We start from the raw sequence: 14,568 nt of genomic DNA, 5'->3' as shown, positions 1-14,568 counted from the left end.
GTAAAATTCACATTGTGTTCATAAATGAAGTGTTTGATATAAGACAAGATACAGTTTTTACAGACTGACTTATTTCATTCCATGTAACGTAACATGGTACAATTCAAGTCAGTGCTGCGAGGTGAGCGTCGCATGTTCTATTAGCTGTCAGTTTTTTCGCAAATCCCTTTATGTCTTACATTAGAAGTCATTACAGGTCCATGCTTTCGACTGAAAATGGACCACGATCAAACAGAGTACTCAAAGTGAGCATTCGCCGAGTCGCAGAAAGCTTGCCGCAAATGACACATTACAGGAAAATGATGCACATCAGTCGCCAGCTTTTGTATCTAATCTTTGTCATATGACTTAATAATAATACAAAAGATCTCATTACACAACAAATCTATTACAACAATTCTTAATAACAATTTAGTAACATCCTAACGTTTGACAGCTTATTTTGTGGTTTATCTGAATAATTGTGATTTTAGTACCAAGTTCGACCAACAGATGGCACTATTTTTCAACAGTTTATAAAAATGATATTATTAGAAAGTACCTACACTAAATTACATAGGCAATACTTACACATCTTCTGAGCATAAAACTGGCATGTTTGACAAAGCTGTCATATTTTTTGGTCTGAGGATGCTAATTGCAAATGGCGTCTTGTAAGCTGGTTCATCAAAGCATGGGAACACTCTTCTGGCGTTGTTTGGCCTCAGTTGAGTTGCTATCACGTGACTAGAAAAACAAATAAACATTCATTTTATTATAAGTACTGACAACACCTCCTAGCGGGATCGAGTGTGAGGATGCTCAGGGAGTCCTTCATCTACGATTAGACTGAAGGGGGGCTTTTGTAGGGGTTTGAATCATACAGTTATTCACCAGTGAAGAAAACATAGGACTTGATATCCGATACCTCTGCGCAGAGTTGGTTTTATTATTATTAACACAATAACATGAGTGATAGATAGATCTATTTCATTCTCGCTCTGCTCCATATGTGCGTCTCTGTTTAACCTCATCCCTAGCAACAATAAAAACATTTGTGACAGCCGATTCGACAATAAATTGTTATAATATTTCACCGTGTCACTATTAATATTATTATGGTGATATTACTAATCGTCAATTCACACTACGTACAAATGAATAAATGGACAAACGACAGGGTATTGGAGCTTATTAATGTGGTTTATTTACGTCCGGAGCTATGGAACATCGAATCCAAACTATAATGATCCTAATATGAAAAGGCCAACTACAAAGCTGCACAAACATCAAATTTCACTGAATGTCAAATTTTGACATTCTTTTAAAGCTTTTAAATACATAATTATCAATAACTAATTCCTGGTTTATATTACTTATTGTTTCACTTTGTTTAAAAATAGGACACGATCCAAATCCTTCTTTCATTTTGGATTAATTTATTTAGGTAAGTGATTATTTTTTATATGGTGCAGAAACTTCATTGCCGGCCGTTGTTGTCACGTGTACGCACAAAATACATCAGCCTCACTTGCCCGACACTGATGACGGGTCATACATTATCCCAGGGCTCGAAATGGACCGGAACTCACCGGAGCGCCGTTCCGATTAATAAAATCTCGTAGGAAAATAAATTGACCGTCTGAGCTAGATCGGCCATAAAACAAAAAAACCTAACACTTATTTTTATAAAATACTCAAAATACTAAAATACTAAATAATTTAGATAACTATGTTAATATTTTCGTAAAATCATCGAGCGCTCCGGTTCGTAAAATTTTCCATTTCGAGCGCTCCATTACCCAGCAACTGGGAAATAGTTGCATAATTTTTTTTGTCAATTGTATCGGCAATCTGCTTTTTTTGATGCACATTGTCTAGGTATTGATTTTTTTAACTGACCGGCACTTCAGACAACTGAAATCGAAGGGACACAATAGTTCATTTGTTATACTGGACCTATAAAGGTCTAAAAATTTATGAATAAAAACTATGTTATTCATATTTCATGTGTAAACATTTTAACCATAAATAAATTGTTTTGCAGTAACCTCTCCATGGAATAATTGCATAAAAACAGTGACAACACTGAATAACCTATGTCATACGTGTACTCGAGTAAAGGTACCATTTCATACTGTCACTGCATTAATTTTAATAGACGTCATAATTATTAACTTTGTTGTTGTTCTACATTGAGCTATCATGAGCAATATAATAACTTTACATATTCTACATAATCATAACATACATGTCGTTATGTTTACACATAACCATAGAGTGCTAATAATCGAACATACAATGTTTCTTTTAAGTTATTCACCATACCTACATATAAAAAAAAATATTTTAAACTATATGCCACGTCTTTATCTAAAGATCAGATATTATCAATAATATGAGTGCACTGCGGCTCTCGTGGTGCAGTGGTTAAAGCGCTGGCCTTCCACCCGAGAGTTCTGGGTTCGATTCCCGGTCATGACTAAAACATTTATGTGTTTTTCTCAAAGCCTGGGTGTTCAAAATTACTAACAACCACCTTGTAAGAAAAAACAAGGACATGGCTATTAATAATTCTAAAAAAAAATATGAGTGCACTAAATATGTGTTTAAGGTTAAAAATTTAAGGTTGCATGATAAAAAATCTTAAATCGATATAAAAAAATAAGTTATATTTTTTGTCAATTATTACCTGGCCCCTTCGGTGGTGTCATATTTCGTTCTGAAGAGTGCTTCCGTTGATTCCACTTCCAATTTCCCTTCAAATGTCATAACAATTTCACCTGTGGTTCCTACTGGAATCTCCTTCGCCAGGTGAATTACATAAATTGGCTTCTTAGGATTCCTATCGGCCCTCTCAACTGTTATGGTGGTTAACTCGTCGCTGCTGGAAAATATATTATTTATAATAAATTTGAATGTGATATTTTTCATTAAAATTGACATTGCTATAAGTACTATTATTATTGAATTTTACCAGATCGAGTCAGGATATCTCTGAATTTTAATTTTGAAATCTTTGCACATTTTTATAAACATTTTTTTTTCGACCATGTCAGATCAGATCCTGATAAGATCATATATTTTTACGAAAAACGGATGTCAGCCACCTGCTCAACCTATTAGATGCATACTCTGACTCATACACAAATTGAAAAACAATATGTGTACTTGCCAGACCCATGATTCGAGCCTGGGACGCACGACGCTATAGTCAGACACTGACGCCGCGCGACCATCGTGGATAGTATAAAAAAAATATAGTATATATATTTACCAACTTTGATTCAAAGATGGCGTCAGGACTTTTTCGTATTTAATTTTTGACGTTCTAGCACTTCTTATGATTTACTATTGTCAATAAACATTACTATATTGTTTGATTCATAGATGGCGTTAAAATCTCTCATGAATAAAAAAATTCAATTAAAAACTTATTTTCCTTTGCATTAAATTTAGACGGAAATTTATTAGGATTATACATACTTAGATTAAATATGAATTTCCGATTTCCCGAAAAAAAGTCTTGAATCAACGTGTCAGACGTGTTAGTGTCATTTGAAAGCAGTGACGTCCCGTGGGGGTAGGCAGATTGAGTGTCGCTTGGGGGCGGCAGTTACCCAAAGGGCGACAAATCGATGAGAATCATTTGGTATATATAAAAATATCTACGTAGTAATAACGGTAGTAATAAATTTTGTATCATGTCTTCATCGACTTCAAACAAGCTTTTGACAGTATCAACAGAGAAAAAATGTTGCATGCACTAAAATTACTAGGAATCCCCTCAAAGCTTGGAAGACTGATACATGTCTTCCTAACTAAATCAAAGGCCGTCATAAACATACAAAATGAGCTAACGGACCATAATGTGATTGAGTCTGGTGTAAGGCAGGGTGACGCACTCTCCACCATGATGTTCAACCTGGTTCTCGAGGCCATAGCCCGTAAGGTTGACATAAGGGGTTGTGTTAGCTCTAACACATAGTCATAGACATAGTCATAACTAGCCGATCCAAACAAAGACTGATCGACCATGCCACAACATTGAAAAAGGAAGCGGAAAAGCTTGGATTAGAAATCAATGCCTGCAAAACAAAATACATGGTATCCACGCGAGAGCAGGGTCCACCTCGAAATATCTGTGTGGAGCAGCAGGTATGGAAAGAGGTTCAGAGCTTCACGTACCTGGGCTCTAACCTATACACACTCAATAAAATAACAGAAGAGGTGAACATACGACTCATAGCTGCTAATAAGTGCTTCTACGCCTGTAAGGGTCTACTGAGTTCGAAAATCCTAAGCAAGAATAGCAAACTGCTTATCTATAAAACAGTTATTCGACCAGTAGCTACCTATGGCTGTGAGATATGGTGCCTCATTCAAAGGGAAGAACATAAACTGGCCATATTCGAAAGAAAGATCCTCAGGAGAATTTTCGGGTCCAAATTGGAAAATGGAAGTTACAGGATAAAAATGAACCACGAGTTAGAAGAGTTAATAAAACATGAAACGGTGGTGAAATTTTGTCGATCTCAAAGACTAAGGTGGGTTGGACACGTTGAGAGAATGCCTGAGCACAGGACGCCAAAATTCATGACGAAGTGGATCCCACAGTGGAAACGGTCTAGGGGCAGACCAAAGAAGAGGTGGGCTGACTGTATCGAAGAGGACTGGAGAAAGATGGGGAGGGCTGGAGACTGGAGAGGAGCAGCCAGGGAAAGGAGCGTGTGGAGGACAATTGTAGAGGAGGCCAAGTCCCGCCCCGGGATGTAGTGCCGAGAAAGAAGAAGAAGAAGAAGAATAACGGAAATATCTTTCCATTAAAAATTTAACCTCACTGGTTGGAAACAAAAAGTGTAGGTACTATAAAAGTTTTAACAGGACTTTATTTTTTTGTCGGTTTTGCGATGTCTAGTTTCTTCCGCTGTCCTTGGACGTCACGTTCTTCGTGAACAGCAATGACATGTGCATACCTAATTTAAAATTTATCCAAATATGCCACTCGCGAGTTTATGAACTTGTCAGGTGTATTTTTAAATGTACCAATCTGAAGCCGCAGACTCGCAATATTGTCTTTTGAAGCAGAGATGGCATTTAAATTAGATTTAGTGGTATATTATATCTTGTTAGTAATGTATACATACAACACATTTCTTAGATATTGGAGTCATGAAAGGATGATAAAAATTACTGTATAAAAAAAATGTGGCGGCATTTTGTCTCGGAACGTCACAGTTTGAAAGTAACGATACCAACACCTAAATGAGTCGCCTATACTGGCAGAAGAATCTAACACCATTCTACCTAAGAATTTATTTCCTCTATGATTACAGGATCGACATTGTTTTTTATATAACAATCTCTAAATGGAATTTTTAAACCTTTTTGGTGGGAAAAAATGGAAAACTATAATAAAATTTTCTTCCTAGAAAAATGCCTGGATTGAAAATAAATCATGAATACTGATCATTAATTCCTGGAATTGAAAATAGTATTAACTGTGATTGTAATCTCTGGTTACGTTTCAACAAGAATGTTTCAGAGACATGCCTTTCAGTGTTTGTTTGATAGCTCATTGTTAACTACCAAGTTGGATTCTTACTTAGGACTTTTGCTGACTCTGGCCTTCACGTCTGTATCAAGGATTTGCAGATCTTGATGAGCGTGCAGAGATATCTCATCACTGATCTTGGCCCAAGTGATGTTGATAACAACTTTTCCTTGGAAGGTCCCATCTTCTAAATTGGGCTGGATACTTAGGTTATAACCTGTTGGGACCACTTCTCCGTCAAGTCTTGGCTCGTTTATAAGGGCGTGGGCTGCGCTGAGATCAATGCTTCGGGGGGAGCGGATGATCGTAGGCTAAAATAAATAGATGTCACGGTCATCATTTAATTTTTCACCTGTTCCAAAACGGCAATAATTTCTTTAAACTTTAAAAAAAAAAATACCTACTTATATTTGATATTGTAGTAGAAAATATATGAAACGTTGATGAATTAATTTTATTCTAATGATGTTTTTATCAATAAAATTTATGCAAGTATATTGAATTATTTAGGTTTTAAGATAAAACGAGGTAAGTGAAGGATCGACATATTATATAACTGCTAAATAATCAATAGTTTCAATAATTGGGTTGCTGCCAAAAGTTGGTAAATCGAAATAAAAAATCTGATATGTAGAACTTGCACAGCACAAAGAAATTAGCATTTTGCCTAATTCTAGAGGGCATGTCAAACTTCAAATTGCAATTATTCCATAACATGATTTCAAGACTTACCAACTTTTGGCAATAATCCTACGACATGGGGCTACTGCCAAAAGTTGGTAAGTCTCAAAATCATGTTATGGAGTAATTGCAATTTTGCAATTGATGATAGTGTTGTAAATTTTCTTACCTTAGCTTTGAGTACACTGGCAGAGACGCACGCCAGTGCAGCAGCCCCAAATAGTAAGGCACGGAGTGCCGTCATTCTTGAAAAAAAATCTCTTTATCTGAAAAAAAAACTAAATTTGAGCTTTCATAGAACTCGGTAAGTTTTTACGACTTTCGTTAGGAGGTACACTAACGAGATCTGAAAAAAAATGAGCACACTAAATTAATAATTAATTGTCAGTCACACTTACAGGACTTAAGAGTACGTATAATAAAAATAATTTCACTCTATTGACCGGTGACAATTAACTGACGACACAACCATTGAACTTAGAATAATTATATTATTACGACAATAGATGGCATTAGTTAGTTAGTTATTTTTTTTAATTCATTTTATTTCTTCATGTAAACTGCAAGAGATATTTTTTTTTATTTTATAGGTATGATTTTTATTATATAAAAAAACATATTTGTTTAAAGCCAATATAAAAGCCTCTCATAACAATATATAACAAACAAATCGATGATCTACTTCCATAAGCTCTGCTAGATGGCATGTAATTATTCTAGGCAAAATGAATACGTGTATTAATTAAGGCGCTAAGTACCAAAAAAATTAAAACTGACATTTTTATAGAAAAATGTTCTACATACCAACGACAATAACTTCAACTATGGTCTAAGTGCCTCAAGCAAGTCAAAAAAATACAGCAAAATATTTAAACCTGTCGACGTTGTAAGTCCGTTAGCGTGTTATATTTATAATGGTGTAAGTACCACTGCAGTGGTCAACGGCATTCAATATAAAATGGCTGACCATGGTGTGTTGACACTTGCGAATTCTTAATACTTAAAATTATAGAAGCTGCCGTGATTGCTTCACACTGTGAAACCACATTTTTCAAAAGGTCTGCTTCATGCAATTTTATTGCAATGACTCGGTATTTTGTAACTACAGGCAATACTACTTTTTGGTACTTAGAGCCTTAATTAATACACGGATTCAAATTATGATCGAAGTTATATGTACAGATTAGTACAACCTTTGAACGCCAAAGTATTCATGCAACATTACTTCAATAACTATCAAATAAAATTATATTACACATAATTTTATTAGTTTCTAACTGATGTAATATAAAAATGTCAACTTCGCCACTGGCACGTTGAAAACAAAATTAGTATGTAATTATTTAAGTGTTGTTTTTTTCTAATATTAGGTCCATACTTTGACTCCAAAATACACATTGAAAAGATGCGAATATGCCAGATCCAGGATTCAAACCAGGGACCTACGATTTATTATGAAAGAATAAAAACATATGGAATGATTCTGGCAGACTAATCTTCACGACAGTTTTGTAGAAATTTAATTGTAATTGTAAGTAAATTAACAATAATAATATTATGTCCTAGCAATCTGGGGGTCTATTCTATACACAAGGTGGCTGTCGGCAGCTATCGACGGTAGTTTATCATATGTATGTATCGAGGTATTATAATTATTATAATAAGTTAGCTCTCTAAACTGTCTAAACACTGTAAACTGTCATAACTGTCTATCTCACTCTAAAAGTTAACACAGCCAAGAGAGGAGCTATTAAAACATAGCACTTTTTGACAGTTTAGAGACAGTTAACTTATTGTAAAAATTTTAGGGAAGTAACTTTACTTTATAAAATTTATAAAGCAGAGTGAGTTACAGCAAGTTAAAGAATACAATAATAATTATTTACCAAGTCAGACTTTCGCTAAGTTTGGCAGAATAAATCTATATAAAACAACTTAAGGTAGATAAATCTATCTTTTAATTTATACTTTGCATACATAGAAGCATGAAGTCTGATGAAATTTAGCCCCTAAATTAAAACCCCTGCCGCCCACAATGAAAGCTGGAACGCCCGCTAGTGGGCGGTAGGGACCAGTTTGACTACCCCTGGCTTAGACGGTTAACTTATTGTAACAATTAACCTCTTCAATACATTAATATGATAAACTACCGTCGATAGCCACCTTGTGTATATAGAATAGACCCACTGAAACTATTACCTACCAATACGTCATAAATATATTTTATAAGCGACCCAAAATAAATTCTCGAAGTTATTAAGTATCTATGCTCTATTTAGTCTATTCTGATAAATTCAGAATATTGTATGTCATTTACAAAAAGTTGTAATATATTTTCTTATCGTAGATATATAGTAACTACTTATATATATATAATTATAATACAATATAGAAATATATGTTTATATACATATTGCGTAGTGGCAAATATTATGTACTTATTGTATTAAAATAATGAAGTGGTTCGGTATCTATCGTGGGTATCTACTTGAACGAGTAATGCGGCCTGCCGAATTATTCTCTGTTAAAAGCTTTATGCAGATATGAGTTCAGTGGAAGTGTGTTACTTTTAATGTTCTGTTTGTTTGATGATTTGCCGAAGCCATTGAGCAAGTTAGCGCCGACTAGTTAATTATTTTGATAACATCTGTAATAATGTCTGTATTATGATAGAATAGAAAAAGTTTATTAATTTACTAGTTAGGTACATTTATTAAATCTATTTCCTCTTATCACGTAAGTTATTTATAAATATTTAAATAAGGATATGAATAAAAATTAATTATGTGTGAGAAAGTAAAATATGTAGAGCAAAAATAAAATTTGGACAACTTTATATATTAATTATTTAAATTTTTGTTTCTCTATGAAATTTACTACATCAGCTATATTGATTCGACTCGTACATTTTCTTCTTTACACAATACAATATGCATAAATGATTAGAGCTTGTTATGTCTCGACATTTTTCATTTCTTAAATTATTCCCGAATTCAATAATAATATTTGTTTTCTCGAGAATTATAGATTAGTTTATCGTTTTCTCGAGAAATCAATGTTATAACGAAAATATAAAAATTCAATTCAAAATGATATTCAAGGATTTTTTATGCTTTTCTTGTGTGAATATGTTTTACGAGCTAAATTCAAAAAAATCCGGTTGCAGTTGGCAGCTAAATTTAGTAATGATTTTTCAAATTTTCGAGAATCTCTTTGATGATTTCTCGAGAAACGAGAATTCTCGAATTTTCTGAAAAATATTAATTTCTCGAGATTCAAGATTCACATTCTCTGATTATTTCTCGTGAATCTCGAGGCTAGATATTCAACTCATGTATTTTTTTAGACTTATAAAATAAAATTCTACACGAGAATTATCATTTAATTTTATCACTCATATTATTATCACGTCATCAAAATTGCAATGCATTTTTCACTATTTTTACATTTTTGATTTTTTGACAGGTGACGTTATTTTATTTTCCAACGTTTTTATTAGCTTGTATTCTTATTTGTTCGGTGCATTTTTATCCGGTACAAATCTTACAATCGATTTTTAACTAACTTCCCGACTAGCTAGACATTTAAAACTTTTAAAATATATCAGAACACGATGCCAATGCATTCTTTTAATACTTTTACCCATCTTTAAATAGAATTGAATTCATTTTCAGTTAATTTTGTTTTGTATGAAAAGTTATTTTGGAAGAAATCCGTAATCCAATCCACTATTATTGGTTGCTGGGGTGGTCCTAGCAACAAAATTATTAATATATACATTCGTTACTATGGAAATCAAAATGACATTTCAGTATTCTATGTTTGTTTGTTTGTTTGTTTGTTTTTTATTTACTTCATATCAAGTACAAGTTTGAGCATATTGAGCATAATAATTCAACAGAAAATTTAAAAACGTTGTATATAAAAAGTTATTTTTATCTTGTAATTACTTTTCTATTAAAGCAAATTTGTGATGTATGTTTATATGATTTAACTGGGCGACCCACGTGTGGATTTTGAATTAGATTTTTGCAAATCTGAATGACACACAAGATTCAGGAAAATAATATTTTTTTTATTTAACTAATTCGTAATAAAAAAAAACATTTATAGATAGAACATTTAAGTATTAATATTTTTCTTTCATTCATAAATATTACATTGGGTTCGTGTAAAATTTAATTCAATTCATGTTCGATCTGTGTACCTAGATTAAACCACTGAACAATGAATGCCACTTGAAATGGCTTCCAAAATAATATCGAATAGGCATTGGACAATCACGGCAGCTACTGTGACGTCACCGGATAAAGTAACAACATCCTGCGAAATTGATACGGTCCTTGCTTTGTGACAGTTGTAACTGCGCAACAAAAAATGACTGCCTATTATTATATTATCACTTTACCAATAAAGACATTATAAAAAGAGGCGACATTATTTTCAAATAATAATCCATCGACAATAACACGAACTATAATAATTACAAGATAAAAAGAACTTTTTATATACTTACCACGTTTTTAAATTTTCTATTGAATCATATAAACTTGACAATTCTATGTATTAATAATTTAGGACAAATTAGGCAATTGCCAACAAATCATTTTTTTGCTATTTTGCAACAAACAAACAAAATGTAAAATACTGAAATGTCATTTTGATTTCCATAGTAACGCACGCATATATTAATAATTTAGTTGCTAGGACCACCCCCTTAGCAACCAATAATAGTGGATTGGATTACGGATTTTTTGCGAAATAACTTTTCATACAAAACAGAATTAACTGAAAATGACTTCAATTCTACTTAAACATGGCTAAAAGTATTAAAAGAATGCATTGGCATCGTGTTCTGATATATTCTAAAAGTTTCAAATGTCTATCTAGTCGGGAAGTTAGTTAAAAATCGATTACAAGATTTGTACTGGATAAACAACCACCGGACAAACAAGAATACGAGCTAAGAAAAACGTGCTAAAATAATCATAATAGATAATAAATGGAATTTTTTATCTTCAAAAAATTTAATGTCAAAAATGCGCGCGGATCTTTTGCACAGTTCCTTTTTTAAATACATTTTCAAAAATTAAGTCGAAGACAGATGACAAAAAAAGCAAAAGAAAACAGGGTTGTTATAATAATATTAGATACTTATAAACTAAGAAAAAAATACTACTTATTAAATTGTAAGTACGTGGATATTATATATTGCGGTGGTTCCTTAAAATAATGAGGAATATATTCTCTCGATGCATGAAAAATTTTATTGATAGATTTTAGAAGACATTCTGGTCATTCGAATAACTTCATCAATTATTGTGAAAAAAATACTTTCACATACCTACGCAAGAGATTTTTCTTGGCTGTGGTTAAAGAAATAGGGTAGGCACTTGAGTTATACATATTGCTTACAATATTATTTTTCAAATAATTACAAGATAAAAATAACTTTTTATATACAACGTTTTTAAATTTTCTGTTGAATCATATCTTAAACGATCAAAAAAATTTGTACTTGATAGAAATAATACTGAAATGTCATTTTGATTTCCATAGTAACGCACGCATTTATTAATAATTTAGGATACGGATTTCTTCCAAAATAACTTTTCACACAAAACAGAATTAACTGAAAATGAATTCAATTCTACTTAAAGATGGCTAAAAGTATTTAAAAAATGCATTGGCATCGTGTTCTGATATATTCTAAAAGTTTCAAATGAGGGAAGTTAGTTAAAAATCGATTGCAAGATTTGTACTGGATAAACAACCACCAGACAAACAAGAAAACGACGTAATAAAAACGTTGTAAAAAGTGGTACGGTCCACACAATCTAATACAAGAAAAATATATTGGCAATTTTTGACAAATGTTGACATTCTCAATCGAATGGGAAAAGACCGAAAAGTTCTGCATAGTATCAAAACCAGAGAATTACAGTGCCTCGTCCACATCATGAGGAGACAAAAGTACAGCATTCTCTAACATGATACCCAAGATCGACGGTAAGCGTAGCAGAGGACGACGCCGCATTTCGTGGCTTGAGAAACTCCGCGGTCGGTACGAGTGCAGCTCCGCCGGACTGTTTCGGGTAGCAGATGATAAATCAAAGATCGCCCTGATGATGGTTGACAACCGTTAGGGAATAACACGATAAGAAGAAGGTCGCCTCAGATGCATATTGTTAGGAAATTTCGGCGTTATTAGTATTGCACCGATTGTTTAATTTATAAAGCACATAGCCCGGAATGTGATGGATGCGGATTCAAGTAGCCTTACTCGGTGCAAATATGTATCTAAAAAAATAATAAGTAGATGTGTTTTTAGGGTATTAAATATTATGTAGAATCGGAAATTAAATAAATTTAAATCGACCAAAATTTATAAAAAGTATTTGACGTCATCGATATGGGCTGCATGGCCTCGGCGGGCGATGATATGCAAACAATATTAAACCCTATCAAAACATGCCAGTTTTGATTAGACAATGTTTATTGTATGGACAGTAGTATGTACGTAGTCAATTGAGGTGGTAGACACATTATTTTTTTCACAATAACTAACAATACACCTGATAATAGTATTAACCGGAACTATTGACTCTGCTAATGGAAAACAGTTTTACCCAGGTTTCTCAATTATGATTTTTTATTATTTTACTTTGAATGATATTATAATATTTACCCACAACCATTTGCCCGACTCATAATCATGACAATAATTCATTCATAAATTACAGTTACCTACACACTATTAAATTTATAGCTAAATCTGTTAAGATCCAACGTAAATAGTGCATACTAAACTTTTTCAGGCATACGCATGTGTTTTCATTAAAATAATACTATAATGTACAGATGGTGCTGGTTAGTTTTTAAAATTCAATTAAAAACCAAACCAAGCCGTAATAAATAATATTCAAAAAATACTCGTCTATCTATAAAATATTTTAAATTATGCAATTAAATCATACATAATTTTAGATATTGTATAGTTATAGCGGCATGCACGGTCTAAGATTTCGATCCTAAGGATAAGTCGCCGAAAATGATGACTTAACTATAGACTATACTGAGTATAGAGTTAACGAATCCTTAACCATAGACAACTTTTGTTATGAACACGCCCCTTTCCGTATTACAATTTTACCACTGATAGCTGCTGTCAAAATAAATTCGCGTGCTTTAAAACAGTCCATACACTCATATTCATTTAACAATTTATCTCAATATGGATATTGATAGTGTTAATTCGTTTGGCATGTACTTGCCGAATATTATTTTACTTTTATACGCCAGTCCGCAGAAAAAAAAGATGCCAGATGATAGAATGACACTTGACGCTGGTGTTACCATGTTAAAAAATATCTTGCGGTGCCTGTGGAATCACGTATAATGACTTATAACGGAAACATAAGAGTATTATAATTAAATATTAATATGTATTTATAGTTATTGCATTTATATAATGCAGTTGTCATATTTTTGCCATCGTTAAACAATTATAAAATAATTTACCTAAACTATAGGAAAGAAAATTTTTAAATATGGTATTATTTTCAATAGAAATGATCTTAACTAAGGACAATGTTTCTGCATAGTGTTTTCTGCTAAGGAAATTTTAGTTATGACAAATGTTTCTGCATTCCGCTCATAGAATAGTATATTTTATCTATTGTAGTTTGGTTTAGGAAGGGCTTAATGAATTTTAAAAGAAATAAATCAACAATATGTGTAATATGTATTCTCAATCCAACGAAAACAAATAAGTAGGAACGAAATAGTGTGCACAATTTTGATCAAAAAACTTCGATTTCATAAATCATCCTTTAGGTTTTATATCTATTCAGGCGACTTGACTGGGAAAATAGACCAATCCCAATTACGGCAATATGCGACATACTAAATGGTTTCTCTAAATAATTGCAAAAATAGGTTTTTGATAAACTATGGGGTATAAAAATACAATTTAATTTGACAAGATTTTAATATCGAAGGTTTTAACAGCTTAAGTTTACGCGCTCTACAAATCCGTGCAACAAAGCCGGCCATATAAAATGAGCATGTATACACGCTGAACTTTACACTCACTACACTCTAGCCCCGAACGGTTGTTTTAAATTTGTAGCTGTAGTATAATAGCGATCAAATATCTATTGTTTAATGTATCAAATTATTCTGCAATAATATATTCCCAGCGAATCAATTTCCAGCAAACAACTCCAACAACAAGCTAGATCAGCAAGTTGATTGGCGATATTAGATACGGTATATCATTACATCATATCACAGCACATTATATCATTACGGTATATTAGCCGAATAATCATTTTTCATGGTATCATATTTTC

General features: G+C 32.7%; 1 protein-coding gene across 2 annotated transcripts in view; it reads right to left on the bottom strand.

Annotated features, from left to right (window-relative positions):
* LOC147078888 (aminopeptidase N) overlaps positions 1-14,568 on the bottom strand; it is a 57,539-nt gene that overhangs the window by 16,127 nt on the left and 26,844 nt on the right. The window contains exons 2-5 of one of the 2 annotated variants that reach the window (XM_085951131.1): positions 6,384-6,480; positions 5,585-5,844; positions 2,672-2,866; positions 571-726 (exon numbers count right to left, since the gene is read on the bottom strand). In XM_085951131.1, the coding sequence (XP_085807257.1) occupies positions 571-726; positions 2,672-2,866; positions 5,585-5,844; positions 6,384-6,458 (686 nt within the window). In that variant the 5' untranslated portion in view covers positions 6,459-6,480. The remainder of the gene's footprint in view (positions 1-570; positions 727-2,671; positions 2,867-5,584; positions 5,845-6,383; positions 6,481-14,568) is intronic. The other variant, XM_085951141.1, reaches the window with a different exon arrangement.

Source organism: Rhyacophila brunnea, unplaced genomic scaffold (genome assembly GCF_057557595.1).
Source record: "Rhyacophila brunnea isolate RB1 unplaced genomic scaffold, BYU_Rbru_1.0 scaffold_10, whole genome shotgun sequence".
Classification (NCBI taxonomy): domain Eukaryota; kingdom Metazoa; phylum Arthropoda; class Insecta; order Trichoptera; family Rhyacophilidae; genus Rhyacophila; species Rhyacophila brunnea.
The sequence above is the reverse complement of the archived record's forward strand: the minus strand, read 5'-3'. Positions and strand labels throughout refer to the sequence as shown.